At 43.7% G+C, this 23,571-nt stretch overlaps 1 protein-coding gene across 4 annotated transcripts in view; it reads left to right on the top strand.

Moving 5' to 3' along the window:
- Positions 1–23,571, top strand: part of ccnc (cyclin C) — a 30,299-nt gene continuing 6,728 nt past the window's right edge. For 2 of the 4 annotated variants that reach the window (XM_078399701.1, XM_078399702.1), the window contains exons 1-10: positions 2–181; positions 7,230–7,336; positions 11,980–12,064; positions 13,175–13,244; positions 14,908–14,959; positions 15,532–15,587; positions 16,694–16,729; positions 17,484–17,575; positions 18,835–18,902; positions 20,876–20,955. In XM_078399701.1, coding sequence (XP_078255827.1) covers positions 150–181; positions 7,230–7,336; positions 11,980–12,064; positions 13,175–13,244; positions 14,908–14,959; positions 15,532–15,587; positions 16,694–16,729; positions 17,484–17,575; positions 18,835–18,902; positions 20,876–20,955 — 678 coding nt within the window. In that variant the 5' untranslated portion in view covers positions 2–149. Of the gene's footprint in view, positions 182–7,229; positions 7,337–11,979; positions 12,065–13,174; positions 13,245–14,907; positions 14,960–15,531; positions 15,588–16,693; positions 16,730–17,483; positions 17,576–18,834; positions 18,903–20,875; positions 20,956–23,571 lie in introns of all 4 variants that reach the window. The other 2 variants (XM_078399703.1, XM_078399704.1) reach the window with 2 other exon arrangements.

Below are 23,571 nucleotides of genomic sequence, written 5' to 3'. Positions count from 1 at the left end.
CTTTCAGCGTGACCCCGGGTTCCTTGGCGGAATCATTTGGAGGTTGCAGAAAAAGCCAGGCTGGAAGAGCCGGGTTTACAACACATCGGTTAAGCCGGCGGAGGGGCAGAGGCAGAGGCAGAGGCAGAGGAGCGACGGCGAGCGACGGGATGGCGGGCAACTTCTGGCAGAGCTCGCATTAGTGAGTGCTTGATCCGAGCCGCGGCCTAGGAGGCCCGTCCACCACACAACACAACACAACACAAGGAGTGGGGTCACTGGGCTTCAGGGGGTTCACTGGTCCTCCCTCACACCATCAGGGGGTTCACTGGTCCTCCCTCACACCATGAGGGGGTTCACTGGTCCTCCCTCACACCATCAGGGGGTTCACTGGTCCTCCCTCACACCATGAGGGGGTTCACTGGTCCTCCCTCACACCATCAGGGGGTTCACTGGTCCTCCCTCACACCATGAGGGGGTTCACTGGTCCCCCCTCACACCATGAGGGGGTTCACTGGTCCTCCCTCACACCATGAGGGGGTTCACTGGTCCCCCCTCACACCATCAGGGGGTTCACTGGTCCTCCCTCACACCATGAGGGGGTTCACTGGTCCTCCCTCACAGCTGCACAAAGAGGGGGTTCACTGGTCCTCCCTCACACCATGAGGGGGTTCACTGGTCCCCCCTCACACCATGAGGAGGTTCACTGGTCCCCCCTCACACCATCAGGGGGTTCACTGGTCCTCCCTCACAGCTGCACAAAGAGGGGGTTCACTGGTCCTCCCTCACACCATGAGGGGGTTCACTGGTCCTCACAGCATGAGGGGGTTCACTGGTCCTCCCTCACACCATGAGGGGGTTCACTGGTCCTCCCTCACAGCTGCACAAAGAGAGGGTTCACTGCTCCTCCCTCACACCATGAGGGGGTTCACTGGTCCCCCCTCACACCATCAGGGGGTTCACTGGTCCTCCCTCACAGCTGCACAAAGAGAGGGTTCACTGCTCCTCCCTCACACCATGAGGGGGTTCACTGGTCCCCCCTCACACCTTCAGGGGGTTCACTGGTCCTCCCTCACAGCTGCACAAAGAGGGGGTTCACTGGTTCTCCCTCACACCATGAGGGGGTTCACTGGTCCTCCCTCACCGCTGCACAAAGAGAGGGTTCACTGCTCCTCCCTCACACCATGAGGGGGTTCACTGGTCCTCCCTCACAGCTGCACAAAGAGAGGGTTCACTGCTCCTCCCTCACAACATGAGGGGGTTCACTGGTCCTCCCTCACACCATGAGGGGGTTCACTGGTCCCTCACACTGGTCTTCCCTCACACCATCAGGGGGTTCACTGGTCCACACTCACACCATGAGGGGGTTCACTGGTCCTCACAGCTGCACAAAGAGGGGGTTCACTGGTCCTCCCTCACACCATCAGGGGGTTCACTGGTCCTCACAGCATGAGGGGGTTCACTGGTCCTCCCTCACAGCATGAGGGGGTTCACTGGTCCTCGCAGCATGAGGGGGTTCACTGGTCCTCACACCATGAGGGGGTTCACTGGTCCCCCCTCACACCATGAGGGGGTTCACTGGTCCTCCCTCACACCATGAGGGGGTTCACTGGTCCTCACAGCTGCACAAAGAGAGGGTTCACTGGTCCTCCCTCACAGCATGAGGGGGTTCACTGGTCTTCCCTCACAGTATGAGGGGGTTCATCCACTGCCTGGATAATCCCTGGATGATCACAGCTGCACAAAGAGAGGGTTCACTGGTCCTCCCTCACCATGAGGGGGTTCACTGGTCTTCCCTCACAGTATGAGGGGGTTCACTGGTCCTCACAGCATGAGGGGGTTCACTGGACCTCCCTCACACTATGAGAGGGTTCACTGGTCCTCCCTCACAGCTCCACAAAGAGGGGATTCACTGGTCCTCCCTCACACCATGAGGGGGTTCACTGGACCTCTCTCACACCGTGAGGGGGTTCACTGGTCCTCACAGCATGAGGGGGTTCACTGGTCCTCACAGCATGATGGGGTTCACTGGACTTCCCTCACAGCATGAGGGGGTTCACTGACCTCCCTCACACGATGAGGCGGTTCACAGGTCCTCACACCATGAGGGGGTTCAATGATCCTCCCTCACACCATGAGGGGGTTCACTGGTCCTCACAGCATGAGGGGGTTCACTGCCACTGACCCTCCCTCACACCATGAGGGGGTTCACTGGTCTTTCCTCACAGCATGAGGGGGTTCACTGGTCCTCCCTCACACTACGGGGGGGTTCACTGGTCTTCCCTCACACCATGAGGGGGTTCACTGGTCTTCCCTCACACCATGAGGGGGTTCACTGGTCCTCCCTCACAGTATGAGGGGGTTCACTGGTCTTCCCTCACAGCATGAGGGGGTTCACAGGTCCTCCCTCACACCACAAGGGGGTTCACTGGTCCTCACACCATGAGAGGGTTCACTGGTCCTCCCTCACACCATGAGGGGGTTCACTGGTCCTCACATTGGCACCAGGAGAAGGTCCACTAATCCTCCATTACACCGGCACCAGGAAGGGGGTTCACTGATCCTGAGAGGGTTTTACTGATCCCCCCCCCCCCCACACCTCACAGCGGAATAAGGAAAAGGTTCACTGATTGTCCCTCAAAGCAGGAGAGGGTTCACTGATCCTTCCTCACCCTGGCATTGGGAGCAGGTTCACTGATCCCTGCACTGGCACAAAGGGAAGGGAGTCACATCCCCACACTGGCACAGAGGGAGGGGAGACACATCCCTACACTGGCACAGAGGGAGGGTAGTCACATCCCCGCACTGGCACAGAGGGAGGGGAGTCACATCCCTACACTGGCACAGAGGGAGGGGAGACACATCCCTACACTGGCACAGATGGAGGGGAGTCACATCCCCGCACTGGCACAGAGGGAGGGGAGTCACATCCCTACACTGGCACAGAGGGAGGGGAGTCACATCACCACGCTGGCAGCAGGAATTGGTTTCACGGGACCTCACACCAGCACTAAGAACGGGTTCACTGATTCCCTCCTCACACTGGCATCAGGAAGGGGTTTACTGACCCCCCCTCACTCCCATGCCAGGAGAGGGTTCACTAATCCTCAAGCCAGCACAAGGAGGGGGTTTATCATTAAATGTGGCCCATCTCACCCACCTGACCTGGAGATGAGGAGGTGCTTCAGTGGGTGAGCCCTACAACTTCACAGGGCATGAGGAGGGGGTTTGAAAGGCGAGTCCTGCACCCAGCTTGGTTGAGAGCTGGCTTGCTTATACACCTAGTTCATTCTTGCCCACCCAGTCGAGACAGAGAGGGGATACAGTGGATGATCCCTGCGCCTGTGCGCAATGAAAGGGTCATTAACTCTCACACCTGGCCTCGGCTCATCCATTGTAGACACCACCATATTAACTGTGCAATTCTCTTGCCACCGGGGTATTAGAAAGTGTTCACTGTGTGGATCCCAACACTATTTATACCATTCACTGAATTGTTTTACAATATAAATACTCGGCACAATTCTGAATCAATGTTGTTATTACCCGATTAACTAGATGGTTCCAGACTTAGTACCATCTTAGAAACAAAGAATTGCAGATGCTGGTTAATACCAAAGATAGACACAAAGTGCTGCAGTGGGTCAGGTGGCATCTCTGGGGGAAAAAAAAGATAGGTGACGTTTCAGATCAGGATCCCTTTCCCAAAATGTCACCCATCCTTTTTATCCAGAGATGCTGCCTGAGCCGGTGAGTTACTCCAGCATTTTGTGTCTGTCTTTGGTACCATCTTGATCCAATCTGGGCTGCACCTTTGCTCCACCCTAATATTATTGTTGCAAAATGCTGATTCAATAATGGCCTTTCTGTTTTGGCAACTTTAAAGTATTATTCTATTGTGGCGAGTGGGATAAGGCTGGTTAGTTCCTTTCTGACTCCCACCAGTACAATCATGTAAATGGCCTTTTGTGTCATACATTTTCAATGATTCTAAGATATGTATTGGACTGAATTAACATTGGAATCATTTGGACTGTTTAAATCCAAAAAGGCTAACTGTGTAATTGGGGTGGTTTTAGTAAAGTAAGGAAAAGCTTAGTGCGCATGACAATAGACAATAAACAATAGACAATAGGTGCAGGAGTAGGCCATTCAGCCCTTCGAGCCAGCACCGCCATTCAATGCGATCATGGCTGATCACTCTCAATCAGTACCCCGTTCCTGCCTTTTCCTCATACCCCCTCACTCCGCTATCCTTAAGAGCTCTATCCAGCTCTCTCTTGAAAGCATCCAACGAACTGGCCTCCACTGCCTTCTGAGGCAGAGAATTCCACACCTTCACCACTCTCTGACTGAAAAAGTTCTTCCTCATCTCCGTTCTAAATGGCCTACCACTTATTCTTAAATTGTGGCCCCTTGTTCTGGACTCCCCCAACATTGGGAACATGTTTCCTGCCTCTAATGTGTCCAATCCCCTAATTATCTTATATGCTTCAATAAGATCCCCCCTCAATAAGATCCCCCAACAACAGTTGATTCTTACCATAATTTGGGCTGTGATATGGCATTTAGAAACTTCAAGACCTTTTTATAACATGTACAATTACATAATTATTCTGAAACTCAGTTTAATTTTGAAAATTAAAATTATCTTAACCAAATTTTACAGTAGGGATCATATGGATAATTGGTGGCATTATGGTCTTAATCCTGATATCAAGGCACAAAAACAATCGGCAAGACCATCTTGAAGGATCTACTTTTCAGTGACATCCACACATTTGTTGTGCTTTTATTTTGTTTTAAGTTTAAATGATCATAATTAGTATTATGCACTTATTTGGAACAAGGAGATAATTTGCAGTCATGCTTCTGGAGATATGCTTTGAAGTTAAAATATATTTTGTTGCCCCTATGATAATTTGCAGTCATGCTTCTGTATTTGTGTACTTGGTGATCATTTTGCAATGTTCTCTCGGCTCTAGATCAGTTCCTGTGGACTGGAGGGTAGCCAATGTAACACCACTTTTTAAGAAAGGAGGGAGAAAGAAAACGGGAATTAGAGACCAGTTAGCCTTACAACGGTAGTGGGGAAGCTGCTTGAGCCGATTATTAAAGATGTTGTAGCAGTGCATTTGTAAAGCAGTGACAGGATCAGTCAAAGTCAGCATGGATTTAAGAAGGGCGAATCATGCTTGACTAATTTTCTGGAATTTTTTGAGGATGTAACAAGTAGAATGGATAAGGGAGAGCCAGTGGAAGTGGTGTATCTGGACTTTCAAAAAGCCTTTGAAAAGGTCCCACACAAGAGATTAGTGTGCAAAATCAGAACACATGGTATTGGGAGCAGGTTATTGACATGGATAGAGAACTGGTTGGCAGACAGGAAGCAAAGTGTAGGAATTAACAGAATGGCAGTGACTAGTGGGGTGCCGCAAGGCTCCGTGCTGGGATCCAGTTATTTACAATATATACATTAACGATTTAGATGAGGGAATTAAATGTGACATCCAAGTTTGCGGATGACACAAAGCTGGGTGGCAGTGTGAGCTGTGATGAGGATGCTATGAGGCTGCAGGATGACTTGGATAGGTTGGGTGAGTGGGCAGAAGCATGGCAGATGCAGAATAATGTGGAAAAATGTGAGGTTATCCTCTTTGGTGGCAAGAACAGGAAGGCAGATTATTATAATGAATGGTGTAGGAAAGAACTGCAGATGCTGGTTTAAATGGAAGGCAGACACAAAATGCAGGAGAAATTCAGCGGAACAGACAGCATCTTGGAAATACTGTTGTCAATGACTTCACAAGTGAGGTGCGGTGATGCAGGCGAGCTTTAAAGAGCTAGTTGTGAAATTTCTATGATTCCGTATCACCATGAGAGAAATAAAGGGTTGCATTTTTCCAGGGCTTTTCGTGGTCTTGGGGAATGTAATTAATGAGATAAGGAGGCACGAATAGTTAAGAATGAGTGCAAGTTATAACGATGCAAGGAAAATAGGAATCTGCTGGCCGTTGATCAGTAGGGTGCGACAATAAAAGAAAATGGCGTATTTACAAAGTCTGATCCTGCCTTAGGTGTGCCAAAGAGCATTGCATTAATTAAACATTCTGGAAGTGTGCAAGATATGGTGGTAAATTTGTACCATTACTCTTACAGAAAAAGCAATATGATAATTAATAGATGATATAATTTTGATAATGTTAATTGTCAGCCAAATGTTGGTCAGGACGCTGGGGGTTATTGTCCTTGCTGTTCTTCTAAATGGTGACAGGGAATTAATTTTTTGGGTCAAGTTGGGAGAGTGGAAAGTTTATTGTCTCGTGCAAAATATCTCTTCTTTTATTTGACTGTCTTGACATTCTTAAAACTCAGCCTAGGTTTTTAAATCATCGGAGTGGAAATTGAAAGCAGAAATTTCAGATTTGGACAAGAGTGATACGAATTGAACCCTGCGGCTCAGAGTTTGGAGAAGTTCTTGATAAAGTAGAGAACACACAATGTTAATATTGTAAAATTGATATTCTATCTGTTTAAGTTGTGGCATTATGGAGTCGTACAGCAGGGAAACAGATCCTTTAGCCCATAGAAGTCATTTGCAGAATCAACCATCAGGCAGTCATTTGCATTAATCCCATTTATTCTCCCCGCATTCGCATTAACTCCCTCCAGATTTATTAATGACATGCTCACTGGGGGTAATTTACAGAGGTCTGCTAACTTATTAACCCAACGTCTTGGGGATGTGGGAGGAAACCAGTGCTGCAGGAAGAAAGGTTTGCAGTCATAGGGAGAATGTGCGCACTCCACATAGACAGCACTGGAAGTCAGAATTGATTCTGGGACTCAATTTTTCTTCTGTAAAACATTTTAAGGCAATTAGAAAAATAAAAGTAGAAAGCATTGGAAACTTTCAGCATTTCTGGCAGCTTCTGTGGAAGGAGAAGCAGATAACGTTTTGGGTTAAAGATCCTTCTTCAGAATGCCCACAAATGCCTTACAGCCAGCCATTGATTGATGAAGAGTGAACTGCAAAATATTTCTAAATTTATAGATGCTGCCCGACCTGCTATTTTCAATCATCTATTGTTTTGATTCACATTTATGGCATGAGCAGCGTTTTGATTTTTCAACCTATTACAAAGGTTTAGCAGATGTAGCAATTCTTTCAATGCCAATAAAATTAGAAGTTAATTTTATTTTTTGTACTGAGCAATACAATTTCACCTAATTTGCTTGTTCTGTGTCAGCTTACAGTGGATTCTTGACAAGCAAGATGTGATGAAAGAGCGACAGAAAGACTTGAAATTTCTGGCTGAAGAAGAATATTGGAAATTGCAAATATTCTTTGCAAATGGTAATGCTGTTTACCAGTATTTTTAGCAATTATTATGAAAAATATATTATTTTCTTTGCAATGAAATTTACTTTGGTAAAACAGTGAACATTTTACCTTGTCTCATGTTTTCCAATCTTGGTCACAACCCCACTTTCCTATCCTTTCCCCACACCTCTCACCTCCCTTTTAGTTCAAATGTTTGCCAGTCTCTGCGTTGAATATATATTTTCTACATTTTACCTCTGCAGCCAACGGTGAAAGAGTATTCCAAAGGCTCTCAATTCCCTGTGAGAAGAAATACCTCCATCTCCATTTGAAATGGGTATCCTAATATTCTGAAACCTCACTCCCTTGTTTTACATAATGCCATCAGGGAAAGCAACCTCTCGGCATTCAACCTGTCAACCTTTCTCGAATCTTACGTTTCAATAAGATTCCCTCGCAATCTTCTCCATTCCAAAGAGATAGGCCCCACTCAACTTTTCTTTATTCATTAAAGAGATCATTTCAAAGGTCAACCTAATGAACGTGTCTCTAATGTCAGCATGTCCCTTAAATATGGAGATCATTGCTTGGGATGTAATCTTGCCAATGCCCTGTAAAGTTGCCTCAAAGCATCTTTTCTATTATACTTTTTGCAATAAAGCCCATGACTTTCCTATTTGCTTGTTGCACCCGTGCAACCTTTTGTGTTTTGTGCACTAGAATTTCCAGATCCCGTTTTACCGTAATCCCACTCTGTTTAAAAAACAAATTCCATTCTTCCGTTCAAAGTGGAAAACGACACATTAATCCAAATTATTCTTCATCTGTCAATTTCTTGCTCATTCATTTAAATGTGAATGGATATAGATAATTTTTTTGTGTCCTCTTCACACCTTGCTAACCCATCTATTTTTGCATCATATTAAAATATGGCTACAGTACCCAGTCCCTTAATCCAAATCATACAATGCAGATGTAGTTGAGGTCCCAGCACTGATTTTTGTAGCACATTAGTGGCTGAGTGCCAACGTGAAAGTGTAAGAAAATAACTGCAGATGCTGGTACAAATCGAAGGTATTTATTTCACAAAATGCTGGAGTAACTCAGCAGGTCAGGCAGCATCTCAGGAGAGAAGGAATAGGTGACGTTTCAGGTCGAGACCCTTCTTCAGACTGATGTCAGGGGGGCCAGACAAAGGAAGGATATAGGTGGAGACGGGTAGATAGAGGGAGAACTGGGAAGGGGGAGGGGAAGAGAGGGACAGAGGAACTATCTAAAGTTGGAGAAGTTAATGTTCATACTGCTGGGCTGCAAGCTGCCCAAGCGAAATATGAGGTGCTGTTCTTCCAATTTCCGGTGGGCCTCACTATATAATTGGAGGAACAGCACCTCATATTTCGCTTGGGCAGCTTGCAGCCCAGCGGTATGAACATTGACTTCTCCAACTTTAGATAGTTCCTCTGTCCCTCTCTTCCCCTCCCCCTTCCCAGATCTCCCACTGTCTTCCTGTATCCACCTATATCCTTCCTTTGTCCTATATAAGAAGGGTCTCGACCCGAAACGTCACCCATTCCTTCTCTCCTGAGATGCTGCCTGGCCAACGTGAAAGTGACCCATTTATTCCAACACACCGATTTCTCTTGGAATATCCAGACCAACAGACCACGATCAGTGATGGGAGGGACAAATCATCCTCTATGATAATCCCCAACACTGGTGCCCCACAAGGATGAAATTTCCCCGGTGTGGGACAAATAAAGGAATATATTATTATGTGTTCTGGGCCCCCGACCATATTCCTTAAACACTCATGACTGTGCAGCCAAATACCAATCCAACTTAATTTACGAGTTCGCAGACGACAACACCGTAGTGGCCGGATATCAAATAATGAGACGGAGTACAGGAAGCAGATTGGGAACCTCATAAGACAACAACCTCTCCTTCAATGTCAGCAAGACAAAGGAGATTGTGACTGACTTCAGGAAGTGAAGCGGGACACACACCTTGGTATACATTGATGGTGCTGAAGTAAAGATGGTCAAAAGCTTCAACTTCTTAGGAATAAACACCACCAGCATCGGCATGTCGCCAACAACCCTCACCAACCTCTACAGATGCTCCAAAGAAAGCATTTTATCGCGATGCATCGCAGCATGGTTTGGGAACAGCTTCATGCAAAACCGCAAGAAATTGCAGAGAGTTGCGGACATAGCCCAGGCCATTACACGAACCAACCTCCCTTCCATTGACTATATCTACACTTCAAGCTGCCTCGGCAAGACCACCGGCATAATCAAGGACCAATCTCACCCCGGTCATTCCCTTTTCTCCCCTCTCCCAACAGGCAAGAGTTACATAAGTTTGGAAATGCATACCTCCAGATTCAGGAACAGTTTCTTCCCAGCAGTTATCCGGCAACTGAACCATCCTATCACTAACTAGAGTGCAGTCGTTACCTCTACCTGATTGGAGACCTTTGAACAATCTTTAAACAAACTTTATCTTGCACTAAATGTTGTACCTTTTATCCTTTGTCTGTACACTGTGAATGGCTTGATTGTAATCATGTATCATCTTTTCGTTGACTGGATAGCACACAACTGGAAAGCCTTTCACTGTACTCTGTACATGTGACAATAATAAACTAAACTAAACTATTCATGCCAATATATTACCCCTAAACTCATGCACTCTTACCAGCTGCAATAACCTTTTAAGTGGATCGTGTCAAACCCCATCTGTAAATCCAAATACAATACATTTACTGGTTCTCCTTTATCCAGCCTGCATGTTACATCCTCAAAGAAGTCCAGCAAATTTGTTAGATGCAACTTATTTGTCTTAAAACCACGACAACTTCCTTTGTCTTGTGCTTTTTTTCTGAATGCCCTGCTATTATCTACTTTATAATGGATTCTAGCTTCCTCCCCAAAATGATGGATGTTAGACTAATTGGCCTATTGTTTCCTGTTTTTTATATCTCGTTCTCTTGAATAGTAGTCTAATTGTTTTCAGTTTTCCAATTCTCATAAGAGCTCTCCAGGATCCAGGGAAGTTTGTAAATTACAGCCAAAGCTGTATCTGTGTAACTGCTTCCTTTGGGGCACTAGGAGCCAGGCCATCAGTTCCTGGGGACTTGATAGCTCCTGGAGTTTCAGGTGAAACGCAAATGTACAGGTTGTACCCTCTTTAACTCTATGACTTGGCAATTTCTATGGAGAATACATTCAAACTTGGCCTTTATTAACTAATTACGGTATATGCCACACTTTGAAATATAGCACAACAGTTATGAGGACATTTTAAAATTTTAAGTTGTGCCAAATGGGGATTGTAGTTATAAAAATCTTTAAATGGTGCATCTTGTAACCATTATCATAGTTTCAAGATTAATATCTCTGGGTGAATATCAATTTAAATTTAATACATTATGCAAATATCTAAAGGGCAGAGCAAACATTGTCAAGTCAAGTCAAGTCAATTTATTTGTATAGCACATTTAAAAACAACCCACGTTGACCAAAGTGCTGTACATCTGACCAGGAAAAAAAAAGAAACATACAGTGGCAGGCAGCCAAACACAACGGCGCGGCCATCTTGAACAAAATGTTAATTCAATCACCCACAGTCCAACAATAAAAGCACTAAACAGGCACCCAAAATTACCCAACCCCAAAAACCCCCCAAAACACAGTCCAACAATAAAAGCATTAAATAGGCATTCAAATCACACACCCCAAAACCCCCAAAAACACAGTCCAACAATAAAAGCATCAAACAGGCACTCAAACCACCCAACCCCAAAAACACACAAAAAAGAAACATCCATCAAAGAAACATCCATCACAGTGAGTCTCCTCCAGTCCTCTCTCTCCTCACTGTGATGGAAGGCCACAATGTCTTTCCCTTCTCCTGCTGTCCTCGCCCGCAGTCAGGTTGTTGTGGTTGCAGGCCGCGCCGGACGGTCCACATCGGGCCAAGCCCAAGGCGCGTTGCGTCGCAGCCGCTCCCGCAGCCTCCGTAAACGGCCGGCTCCGCTGATGAAAAGTCCGATCCGGGGCGGGCGAACACGCTGCTGCCGCTGTTGTTGCACGTCGGGGCGGTCGTGGCTCCCGACATTGAAGCCCCCGCCCAGCAGAGAAATATCCCGCGGCCATCCTAGGCCGCGCCGGACGGTGAAATGTCCGCGCCCCATGCCCCGCGATCCGGGGCGGGCGAACACGCTGCCGCTGCCGGAGCTCCCGATGTCGGAATCCACGCGGCCCGAACCTAAGGCGAGTCGCAGCTGCTCCCGCAGCCTCCGAAGACGGCCGGCTCCGGTGGTGGTAAGTCCGATCCGCGGGCTCCGCGAACCAGAGCCCTGGAGGCCGACAGCTCCAGGAGTTGGGCCGATGGTAGGCCGCAGCAGGAACGGAGACACGGCCCAGAAAACAAAGGTCGGGTCTCCGTTCGGAAGGGACACACTAATTTACAGTGTTAGTTTCCCCCTCCCCCCCACATACACACATAGTACATAAACACAAAAACACCACATCACAACTACAATTAAGACAACAAAAAACAACAAAAACACAAAGACAAATGGACCGCAGGTGAGCGGCAGCTGCTAGGGCAGTGCCGCCATTTTGTAATCCGCCATTGTGAATAAACATTTCTCCCTGTTTCGTCAATAGTAATCCAAGCTCTCGGGGAACACCTCAAATTGAGGCAGCAGGTTATTGCAACTGCAACGGTCTACTTCAAAAGATTCTATGCCAGGTAAGATTACTTTTCCATTTAGTTTTATTTTATAGGATTCATTTGGTATAAAATAGGAAATGTAATAAAACAGACTTGCATTTGTTTTCTTGCTGTTCAATTAATGTATACCGACATCAAAAGCATAAGTTAGATTGGCGCTGGTGAATCTGAACTCCACCTAAATTAAACTTCATAAGTTATAGGAGCAGATTTAGGACATTCGGCCCATAAAGTCTACTCCGCAATTCAATCATGGCTGATCTATCTTTCACTCTCATCCTAATTCTTCTGCCTTCTCCCCATAACCCCCGACACCCTTACTAATCAACTTGCTTCTCATTGCCTCTCTTTGTTGTAGTGGGTGCTATGTATCTGGGTCAGGGAGAGTGGTTGGCGTGGACTGGAAGGGCCGAACGGGCCTGTTTCCGTGCTGTAGTTGTTATATGTTATATATATGTTATATGTTATATATGTATCAATATATACTCAGTCGTATTCATCCACAATGTCCATTATGCACAGAGATAAAGTCATTGCCTCATGTTTGAAATTTGTGATTATAGTTTTATTTTGCATATTGCCTGATCTTGCCAATTGATTGAAAACACTTATGAACAATTGTATTGTTCTATAGTTGCATTCTGTAAAAGATTTTGTTATACTTATGAAAAATTATTCCACTAATTTTAAATTATGATCTTTGTTTTAATTTACAATGATCATCATTTATTTTATGGTCAGCTCCAAACCTCAGATATAATTGTTCCTGGGTAAACATTTGAACATCACATTAAAAGCAAGGTGCGCTCATGTGACTTCAGGCCATTTCCGAACACCTCAACCAATGAAATAGTATTGCCGTTCAGTCACTGTTGTTATATGTAGTCCCCATTGTACAGACAAGGTATAAAACAAAATAAATCAATGACCACAAAACCTGTTTTGACATTCTTTTATTATCTACTAAAGGGGTTGAAGAGATCAGAATATCTAATTTTGAATATTTGAAAATACTATGTTTTCGTCATTTATAGAAGCTTCATCAACAGAGTGTTGATTTATCCATTAAAGCACATATAACTTTGGTATATTTTGAGTAAAAGTTTACTGATATCTTTTTATCGTCAGGTACTCGCTGAAGAGTATAGATCCAGTATTGATGGCTCCAACTTGTGTATTTTTAGCGTCAAAAGTAGAGGTATTTCAATTATTATTATTATTAAATAAATATTAACTATGTTTTGGTTTATCAATATTCAATTATCATGTGAATTACTAGTTGTAGAACGATTTATTGAGTAGGCTATACTTCATTGGGAGGTTTTTGCAGATTCCTTTTTACTATTCCTTTTGTAGCATGGGAGTTCAAAATGTTAGGATATCATAAAATACATATTTGCAACATCACGAAAACCGACAATAGCCAATGTGCATTTGCAATGTGAAGCGTGCACGGATAACAAGATGTTTCACATTTCGCAGTGCGATCCAGGATTGTCAGAGAGGTAAGATGAGTATTATGGGGACAGGATTATAAGTTATATTGAGGAGCATTTTGGAGATCTCAAACAAAGCTACAGTTGTCATGTGTGGCTTGGTGGCTTTATTGTAAACCAAAAAAAGTAGGGGTTTTACCCCAGGTATTTAAAACATGTGCTTTCCTAATGTCATGGGCAGCACATTGGCGCAGCAGTAGAGGTGGTGCTTTGAAGCGCCAGAGACCTGGGTTCGATCCTGGCTATGGAGTCTGTATGGAGTTTGTACGTTCTCCCTGTAACTGGATATCTTTATTTGTCATCCAAAAAACAAGTTTTGGACGAAATTTAGTCGCCCACAGTCCAACAATAAAAGCAATAAAATAAGCAAATTACACAACCCCAACCAACACCAAAAAAAAAGAAACATCCATCACAGTGAGTCTCCTCCAGTCCCCTCCTCACTGTGATGGAAGGCCAGAATGTCTTTTCTCTTCCCCTGCCGTCTTCTCCCGCGGTCAGGCTGGTGTCGTTGCCACGTTCCAGGCCGCGCCGGACGGTGAAAGGTCACGCCGGATCGACTGAGTGGGTTTTCCCCAGGTGCTCCTGTTTCCTCCCACATTTCAAAGACATGTGGGTTTGTTGGTTGAATTGGCTTCTGTTAATTGTCCCTAGTGTGTAGGATGGAACTCGTCTACGGCTGATCACCAGTCAGCGCGGAATCTCTTGCACAGAAATCTCTCCAATTTGTTGAAATGGTATTGGCAGAGCCTACTTTGAGAACATAAGGAATTCTCTTCCACAGTACATCACTTGCCTGCATAGATGAACAAACCTCCTCTTATGCCAAACGTAACTGTGAAGCTTATCAATCAGTTGTTATTTATATTTGAAACAAATGCCTTGGTATTTCCTGATATCATGTAGAATACTTACTAGAATATTCTTGGATAAATAATATTTATTGTGAAAGAATAATTAGTGTAATGTAATTGCAGCAGTATTTGGGCATTTTGTCGTGAACCAAACCAATATATGCCTATGAAATCCTCACAATAAATTACAAGTAACACTCATTAATATGATGAGCTGCGATGTAGCAGAATAATGGATTATTCCGGCTATGTAAATGTAACAATTTCTACCATATTTGAGAGGGGTACTTGAAAGTATAATCTGTAAGTGTTTCAACTCTAATTTTTGAGGCACAGAAGTCAAACCAAACCATCCAATTTATTGGTATTGGTTTATTATTGTCACATATGCCACGATGCAGTGAAAAAAAATGTTTGCATGCAATCCTGTACATTGTCATATGTAATATCAATATGATGTATTGTCATTTTGTGTAGAACTTCCTGTCACAATCTATTCTTTTGGTTTTAGGAATTTGGTGTGGTCTCAAACACACGTTTGATTTCAGCTTCAACCTCTGTGTGTAAGTACAATAGCTTTTTTTGTATTTCCTCTGAATTTCCAGCTACAAAATCTGTTATCTATCATTATGCACTTAACAGTATATTGGCAGAAGGCACTCTCCAGGCGACCTCCATCTTATAGAGGTAGGGTGGGGAAACAGGGGATACATTTCCAGAAAATGATCCGTATTCCAATATTTCTGCAAGCGCAAAGATGCATATTTGCAACTCAGTAACTCGGTGGGTTAGGTAGCCTCTCTGGAGGGAATGTATAGGCAATGTTTTGGCTTGGGACCCTTCTACAGACTCTTCAAAACCATAGTGGATTTATTAAGCATGATTTTCCTTTCGGAGGCTTTCACAGCAATTTTTAGATTACCTGCAAGTTTACTCCTCTATCCCAACTTCCTTTTTAATCAATGTTTTTGTCCTCGTTCCCTGAAGTTTGAACTGCACCCAACCCTCATCCCTGCTATTTTGGTGATTCTTATATGTCTCCGTTTTGGGTCTTGTACTAAATAACAAGCACATTGCATAGTTATTTCACTGTTATTATTTTAAACATTGTTTTAATCTTTCTGTTATGATATAGTGAAAACGAGATTTTCATATGCGTTTCCAAAGGAATTTCCCTACAGATTGAACCATGTAAGTATTAACGTTATGTCTTTTTAAATTAATAGATTATAATTACTCATTAAATCCTTCTCAATGCTGTAATGGTGATCCGGTCAAAACAGCACTAAAAGTAATTTACCTTCGGCTTATGACTCAGTATGGGTGTGTTTCAGCACATCCAAAATATCATAGGATGTTGTTACATACCACTTAGGCTTCATAAAGCATACAACAAAATTAATTATTTAACCATGGGCAATTTGAGATTGGCAATTTAAGATGTATATGTCAGATCATGACTACTTATCTGAGGTGCTTGTGAAACATTCAAGTAATGCTGATTTTATCACCATATTTTTTTAATTTTCTCTACTTTTTACACTATTTAAATATATATTATGCATCTTTACATTTCAAAGACATTTGCCTTTTTATAAGGAAAGCTTTGCCTGGCAATCCTCAATTTCATTTTTATTCAGTTGGTTTGAACCATTTATGACATTTCTTCAGCGGTTCATTTCCAAAAGTACAGGGTAAATCTTCACAGTGGTCTTTAGTAGTAATAACTTAACTATTTCAGGATAGTCATTGCCCCCATTCCCATTCCGGTTTTTATTCTTCTGGTGTCTTAATAAAAGGTAGTTTGTGCTGTGTATCAAAGGACAAGGAATTCAAAATCCCTTTGGTACCAATGTCCTTCCAGTACAGACGACACAGTTGTCCACACATGATGTCCGGTTTTAACTTTCTCTTCCAATAAGCTCCTCATTGACTCCAAATGGTCACTCAACCGCAAGTTTCCCAGCAATGCCACCAACCTGATGACTTTCCCGGTGAACCCAATAATATTGAGTCTTGCTTCTGTTGCGTTTGTTTCTACAATCACTTCTTTAAATGGGAATCCCACACTTGCACATCAGACCAATCTTTACGGCTCTTTTGCAATTAGGATCTTTCCCATTGGCTTCTTACCGTTTCTTAAGATTAACAATGGGGATTGCCAGCTTGATACCCTTTCTCCAAAATGCTCCATCTACAGGCAGGTAGTAACGATCAAAATACTTAAAAGCATGTATTTATAGACATTTTGACTTTTTAAAAATCCTTTGCTAATTTGCTGGGTTTTTTTGTTGCAGATATTAGAATGTGAATTTTATTTGTTAGAATTAATGGTAAGTGCTCTTGTCTTATTTTATTTACAACAAAAATTAATACCTCAAACTGTTGATGTTGATGTTATCTCGGTTATGTTTCGGTTCGGGACCCGTTCCTTAGACTAATTTTAGTACGGAGGAGAGATCTGGAAAAGAGGTGGGGCCTGGACAAAGCCTGACAAGTAATAGGTGGATACAGGTGAGAAGGTTTTATTGGTAGATGGATGGACAAAGGCTGGCGATGAAAAGGAAACCAAAAGGTGTCAGATAAGAATGAAAAGAGGAGGGAAATGTAAATCCAGAGGAAGGGCTATTGGAGGGAGGGGACATCACCTTTCCAATTTTCTATCACCAACTACAAGGACTCTGAAGCCTATACATGTCCTCCGAGATGTTGCCTGACCTGCTGATTTACTTTGTGTTTTACTCAAGATTCCAGCATCTGCAGTTCCTTGTGTCTTTTTTAAAAAAAAGATAGCTTTTGGAAATAGATCACTTTCCTATTTTGGGCATGCAACTTCAGTGCCAATCACTTTCAAATAAAGTAGTTTAAAGTTGTAAGTACACACTGAATACTAAATTGCCGGATATAATTCAGTATATATCCTTATAGCAACAAACATGGTAGATCTATTTAGACTGGATTCAGGCTGTGATCCCTGTAGCAAGATGATATTTTACACATTTGTCATATCATCTAACCTGGGTTTGTTTGGGACTATTTTGGAGTCTTGTGTCAACTATTTAATACTATTTTGCATTCTTTATGAAGGATTGCTGTCTGATAGTATACCATCCCTATAGACCATTGCTACAGTATGTACAAGATATGGGACAAGAAGACATGTTGCTACCATTAGCATGGTAAGATTATATCGTAATCAGCTGCCTTTCTGTGTGTTGTGTTTGTACATAAAGACAATTTGTATTATATTTTGTGATAAACGCTAATTTCATTCGACATATAACATTTCCTATTATTGGTAAAACGGTCATTTTCCCAACAAAAGCAAGTTTCTTCAGAAATAATATCTGCATTTATGTAGCGCCTCGTGCTGTCAATACTTCTCTGTTAAATAAATGCATTAATTGTAGGACTGTTTTTAATTCAATAGTGTTATTGCTTCTAAATCAACATTATAGACTTCCTGAGACATACATTTAAAAAGATCAAGAATAGTAGTGCAGTTATATATTTGGAGCTGAGATGAGGAAAAATCTTTTCACCTAGAGAGTTGTGAATCTGTGGAATTCTCTGCCACAGAAGGCAGAAGAGCCCAATTCACTGGATGTTTTCAAGAGACAGTTAGATTTAGCTCTCAGGGCTAACGAAATCAAGGGATACGGGGAAAAGGCAGGAACGGGGTACTGATTTTAGATGATCAGCCACGATCATATTGAATGGTGGTGCTGGCTTGAAGGGCCAAATGGCCTACTCCACCTATTTTCTATGTTTCTATAACTTCTTTACTTGGAAGTTGTGCATGACCTGTTTTATTTTTCAACACTCATTAATCATTTTTCTGTTCGATATGAGTAAATCTATCAGAATTCAGTGGAATGGAAAAAAGTATTTGTATTTATATAGTACCTGTCATGTCCTCAATATCCCTTAGTGCTTCAGGGCCATTAAATTATATTTCTAGTATGGAAATGTGACAACCATTTTGCACACAGTGACAGGATAAGTGACCAATTAATCTGACTTAGTGATGTTGGCTGTTCGGCAGGATACTGGGAAAAGTTCTTTGGAAAAGTGCCGTGGGATCTTTTACGCCACCTGAACAGACAGACAGAGCCTCGTCTGAAAGATGGCATCTGTAGCAATGCAGCACTCCCACTCCCTCAGTCCTGCAATGAAGTCTCAACCTAGATAATGTGAGCCAGTCCTGGAGGTGAGACTACTAGCAACTGAGCCAAAAATAAATATAAACATGCCTCTTTTAATAATGTAGCTGTCACTTCAGGAACAAATAGGCTGGGAGGGTCAAGAAATGCTACTGAGTTTAGACAATTAGGCTTTTTGGAAAGAACACTATTCCACTTCTGAGTTAGATCACTTATAAATACTTGGTTCATTCATAAAAATATAATTTTAAAACTACATGCCTTAATCTGCACAGGAGGATAGTGAATGACACCTACAGGACAGACCTTTGCCTCATGTATCCTCCATTCATGATCGCCTTAGGTGAGTATATAGTTGTTGGACTTGAGATATAGTTTGTCGATTGTCACTGTAAAATCTGAAGTTATTCTTTCAAGCATTTTGGAATTGTACTAGCCTGTGAATCAATGCTACTTACGTTTACAATCAATTCATGATTGAATTTGTGTTAATATTTCATATTATTTTCATATTTCATAATCGGTTTGGTTGATAATGTACTTGGAGGTTTATTTTGAACACCTCAATTTTAAGTCTTAAATATTATTTATTTTGAAAGACTAAATTATACCTGTTAATGAGTAGCTAATTCAGAAATGTATTCAAACAGATGACCAACATATTTTCATTTTATCATGAGTACGATAAAGAAAGGGAAATATTTTACAATCATTAAAATTTTTAATAGCTATCATTCATTTAGGTTAAATGAATACATACCTGATGAAGCAAAGGATAAGATCTGAATGCTGGTTTCTACAATTTATCATGTTGTGCATTCGCACAGTTCCTGTGGTTCCATAATCTATATAATGTCAGTAGGTGATCGAACCGATCTCTGGATCTGACCACCTGATTCTTGGATCTGAAGGTTCAAGAGACCTCGGGTGCTGTTAGTGTAGAGTTTGTATGTTTCCCCTGTGACCACATGGGTTACTCCACATCTCAAAGATGTGCAGGCTTGTAGGTTAATTGGCCTCTGTAAATTGTCCGTAGTGTGTAAGGAATAGGTGTGAAAGTGGGATAACACTAGTGTGAACAGGTGATTGATTGGCAGTGTGGACTCGGTGGGACGATGGGCCTGTTTCCAGGCTGTATCTCTGAACAAAATTACTGTTAAAACCACAAAGTACATCCTATAACAGCAGGATAAGTGCACAGCCAAGAAAAACAAGCCCAAGCAAGGATAATAACTACATATTCAGTAATAAGCTATCTACATGTTAACATAAAAACTAAGTGTATTGATGCCAGTATATCATTGGGGTTATAAAGTGGGCATCTCCCTTCACAGGTGTTTCGTTGAGTTCTGCCCACGACACTTCAGGAAGGCTCAACAGTTAGTTCTGTGGATTAGCTCAATGCAGCAAATTTAGATTCCAAAGGACTGATATTAGAAGACAAAGAAAAGCAAATTTGGAAGAAATTATTGCCCTCTATACTCCATCTTGGGAATAAAGTTTGTGCTAAATCCAGGTCATTAGCATGGCTCAACAACCTTCGGTTGTAAAGACTTGATAAAACTTTTGTTGGAATCCTTCATCAGTCTGAAGAAGACCCCTGACCCAAAACATTGTCTGTCCATTTCCCTCCACAGATGCTGCCTAACCCTCTGTTCCTCCACCACTTTGTTTTTTTTGCTCAAGATTCTAGCATCTGCAGTCTCTTGTATCTCCTCGAATTCTTGCATGTGTGGCTGTTTCCCACACAAATGTGTCCTTCAAACCAAATAATCTTGGGTGTGACCTTTTTGTTGGGTTCTTTGAAGGCACTATGAATTAATTATGTTCCATTATCAGCCAAACGATTAGACTGTCCACGTGAAAATACTAACAGCATTAATTTGGCTGCCTACCGGATCTTTTATTTTTATATGAAGTAGAAATATTTATCATATTTTACTTGGGTAATTAATGAATAATCAAGATTATTGAAATTTCTAGGTGATATTTTGGTTTCATTTTTGGAGTGTTTCTGAGACCTACATAGTCATAGGTATTGAAGGTAGACACAAAATGCTGGAGTAACTCAGCGGGACAGGTAGCATCTCTGGAGAGATGGAATGGGTGACGTTTCGGGTTGAGACCCTTTTTTGCTCACTCACTGTTGTACGAAGGATTAATAGGGGCCTGTGAGAAAATGCAGCTCTTTGATTCTTTGTTGAAGATGCTGCTGGCATAGTTGTTTTCATTATTGTTATAGAGTATAACTTGTTAGAAATTAATATACTGTAAAGTAAGAATTAGTAAGTTGAACTTGTGTTCTTCTCATTGCAGCTTGTTTACACGTAGCATGTGTAGTCCAGCAAAAAGATGCTCGTCAGTGGTTTGCTGAACTCTCTGTGGATATGGAAAAGGTGATGATTGCCCAGAAATCAAATTGATTGCTTGCACTAGTTTATAATTTTTTGAAATTAGTTTCAAGTTTTGAAAGGAATTATTTGAAAAACGCAAAGCAAAAAAAAAAAAAGTAATGATTGAAGTTTGCACATTTACATCAGTTGTTTAATTATAGACAATAGACAATAGGTGCAGGAGTAGGCCATTCAGCCCTTCGAGCCAGCACCGCCATTCAATGCGATCATGGCTGATCACTCTCAATCAGTACCCCGTTCCTGCCTTCTCCCCATACCCCCTCACTCCGCTATACTTAAGAGCTCTATCCAGCTCTCTCTTGAAAGCATCCAACGAACTGGCCTCCACTGCCTTCTGAGGCAGAGAATTCCACACCTTCACCACCCTCTGACTGAAAAAGTTCTTCCTCATCTCCGTTCTAAATGGCCTACCCCTTATTCTCAAACTGTGGCCCCTTGTTCTGGACTCCCCCAACATTGGGAACATGTTATCTGCCTCTAATGTGTCCAATCCCCTAATTATCTTATATGTTTCAATAAGATCCCCCCTCATCCTTCTAAATTCCAGTGTATACAAGCCCAATCGCTCCAGCCTTTCAACATATGACAGTCCCGCCATTCCGGGAATTAACCTAGTGAACCTACGCTGCACGCCCTCCATAGCAAGAATATCCTTCCTCAAATTTGGAGACCAAAACTGCACACAGTACTCCAGGTGCGGTCTCACCAGGGCCCGGTACAACTGTAGAAGGACCTCTTTGCTCCTATACTCAACTCCTCTTGTTACGAAGGCCAACATTCCATTGGCTTTCTTCACTGCCTGCTGAACCTGCATGCTTCCTTTCATTGACTGATGCACTAGGACACCCAGATCTCGTTGAACTCCCCCTCCTCCTAACTTGACACCATTCAGATAATAATCTGCCTTTCTATTCTTACTTCCAAAGTGAATAACCTCATGGATTTTACTTCCTTAAGAATGTAACAGAAAACATGGTGATCTGTAAAAAAGCTAGAAAAATATCCTCTTAAGCTTCAGGAAAACCTTATAGAAGATGCATGCTAATTTTTCAATGAGTGATCACAATTAAGGATTTGATGATTGTTCTAAGTCTCTCAATTGGGGTCAATGACTCCATGAGATTTATTGGTGTACTATTATATAAGATGGGCAGCAAGGACAAACCAGCGAAATACAGACGGGGCGAGCCTGACATTAGTGGTGGAAAGATTGTTGATGGGATTCTGAATGACAGAATCTACCGTCATTAGAGATAGTCAGCATGCCTCTGTGCATGAGAAATCATGTCTCGCTTATCTGATGGTGGTTTATGAGGGCAGGGTGGTGGACGTTGTCTATTATGGGTTTTAGCAAGGCCTTTAACAAAATCCCACATGGTAGTCTAGTCAGGAACGTTAGATCACATGGAATCAAAGGTGAATTACCCAACTGGATTCAAAATTGGCTTGGAGGAAACTAATGGGTGGATAACATAACATAACATAACATAACATAACAACACTTTATTGTCACTCGGCACAACACCGAGCGAAATTTCAGCAGTCACACAAAATACAGCAAAAAGAAAAGAACACAGGACACCCGACCCCAACACAAACATCCATCACAGTGACTCCAAACACCCCCTCACTGTGATGGAGGCAACAAAACTTCCCCTCTCTTCCCCCCGCACCCACGGACAGGCAGCTCGACCCCAACCGAGGCAAACGACACGCACAGCCCCCGCAAGGGGATGGAAGGCCCCCCGGCCGAGCCGCCCCGGGCACCGAAACGTCCCGCGGCCACACCGGGCGATGTTAAGTCCAACGGCCGAGCCGCACCGGGCACTGAAACGTCCCGCGGCCGAACAGCGCTGACGATGTTAAGTCCAGCGGCCAAGCCGCGCCGGGCACTGAAACGTCCCGCGGCCACACCGGGCGATGTTAAGTCCAGCGGCCAAGCCGCACCGGGCATTGAAATGTCCCGCGGCCGAGCCGCACCGGGCACTGAAACGTCCCGCGGCCACACCGGGCACTGAAACGTCCCGCGGCCACACCGGGCGATGTTAAGTCCAGCGGCCGAGCCGCACCGGGCACTGAAACGTCCCGCGGCCGAGCCGCACCGGGCACTGAAACGTCCCGCGGCCGCACCGGGCGATGTTAAGTCCAGCGGCCGAGCCGCACCGGGCACTGAAACGTCCCGCGGCCGAGCTGCGCCGGCAATGTTAAGGCCCGCAGCCGAGCCGCACTGGGCACTGAAACGTCCCGCAGCCGAGCTGCGCCGGCAATGTTAAGGCCCGCAGCCGAGCCGCACCGGGCACTGAAACGTCCCGCAGCCGAGCTGCGCCGGCAATGTTAAGGCCCGCAGCCGAGCCGCGCCCCGGGGAAGAGACCTAATAAAATAAAGGTTTCCCCCCGCCCCACCCCCCCACCCCACCCCACACCCCCACCACACACCCCCACCACACATACACAGCCAAAAACAGAAACAAAAACCATCCCAACACCGACACAAACAAAAAAAAAGAAAAAAAGACAACAGACTGCCAGAGAGCCGCAGCCGTTAGAGGAAGGAACTGCAGATGCAGGCATACACCAAAGATACACATAAAATGTTGG

The sequence above is a fragment of the Rhinoraja longicauda genome, chromosome 5 (assembly GCF_053455715.1).
Source record: "Rhinoraja longicauda isolate Sanriku21f chromosome 5, sRhiLon1.1, whole genome shotgun sequence".
Lineage (NCBI taxonomy): Eukaryota > Metazoa > Chordata > Chondrichthyes > Rajiformes > Arhynchobatidae > Rhinoraja > Rhinoraja longicauda.
The sequence above is the reverse complement of the archived record's forward strand: the minus strand, read 5'-3'. Positions and strand labels throughout refer to the sequence as shown.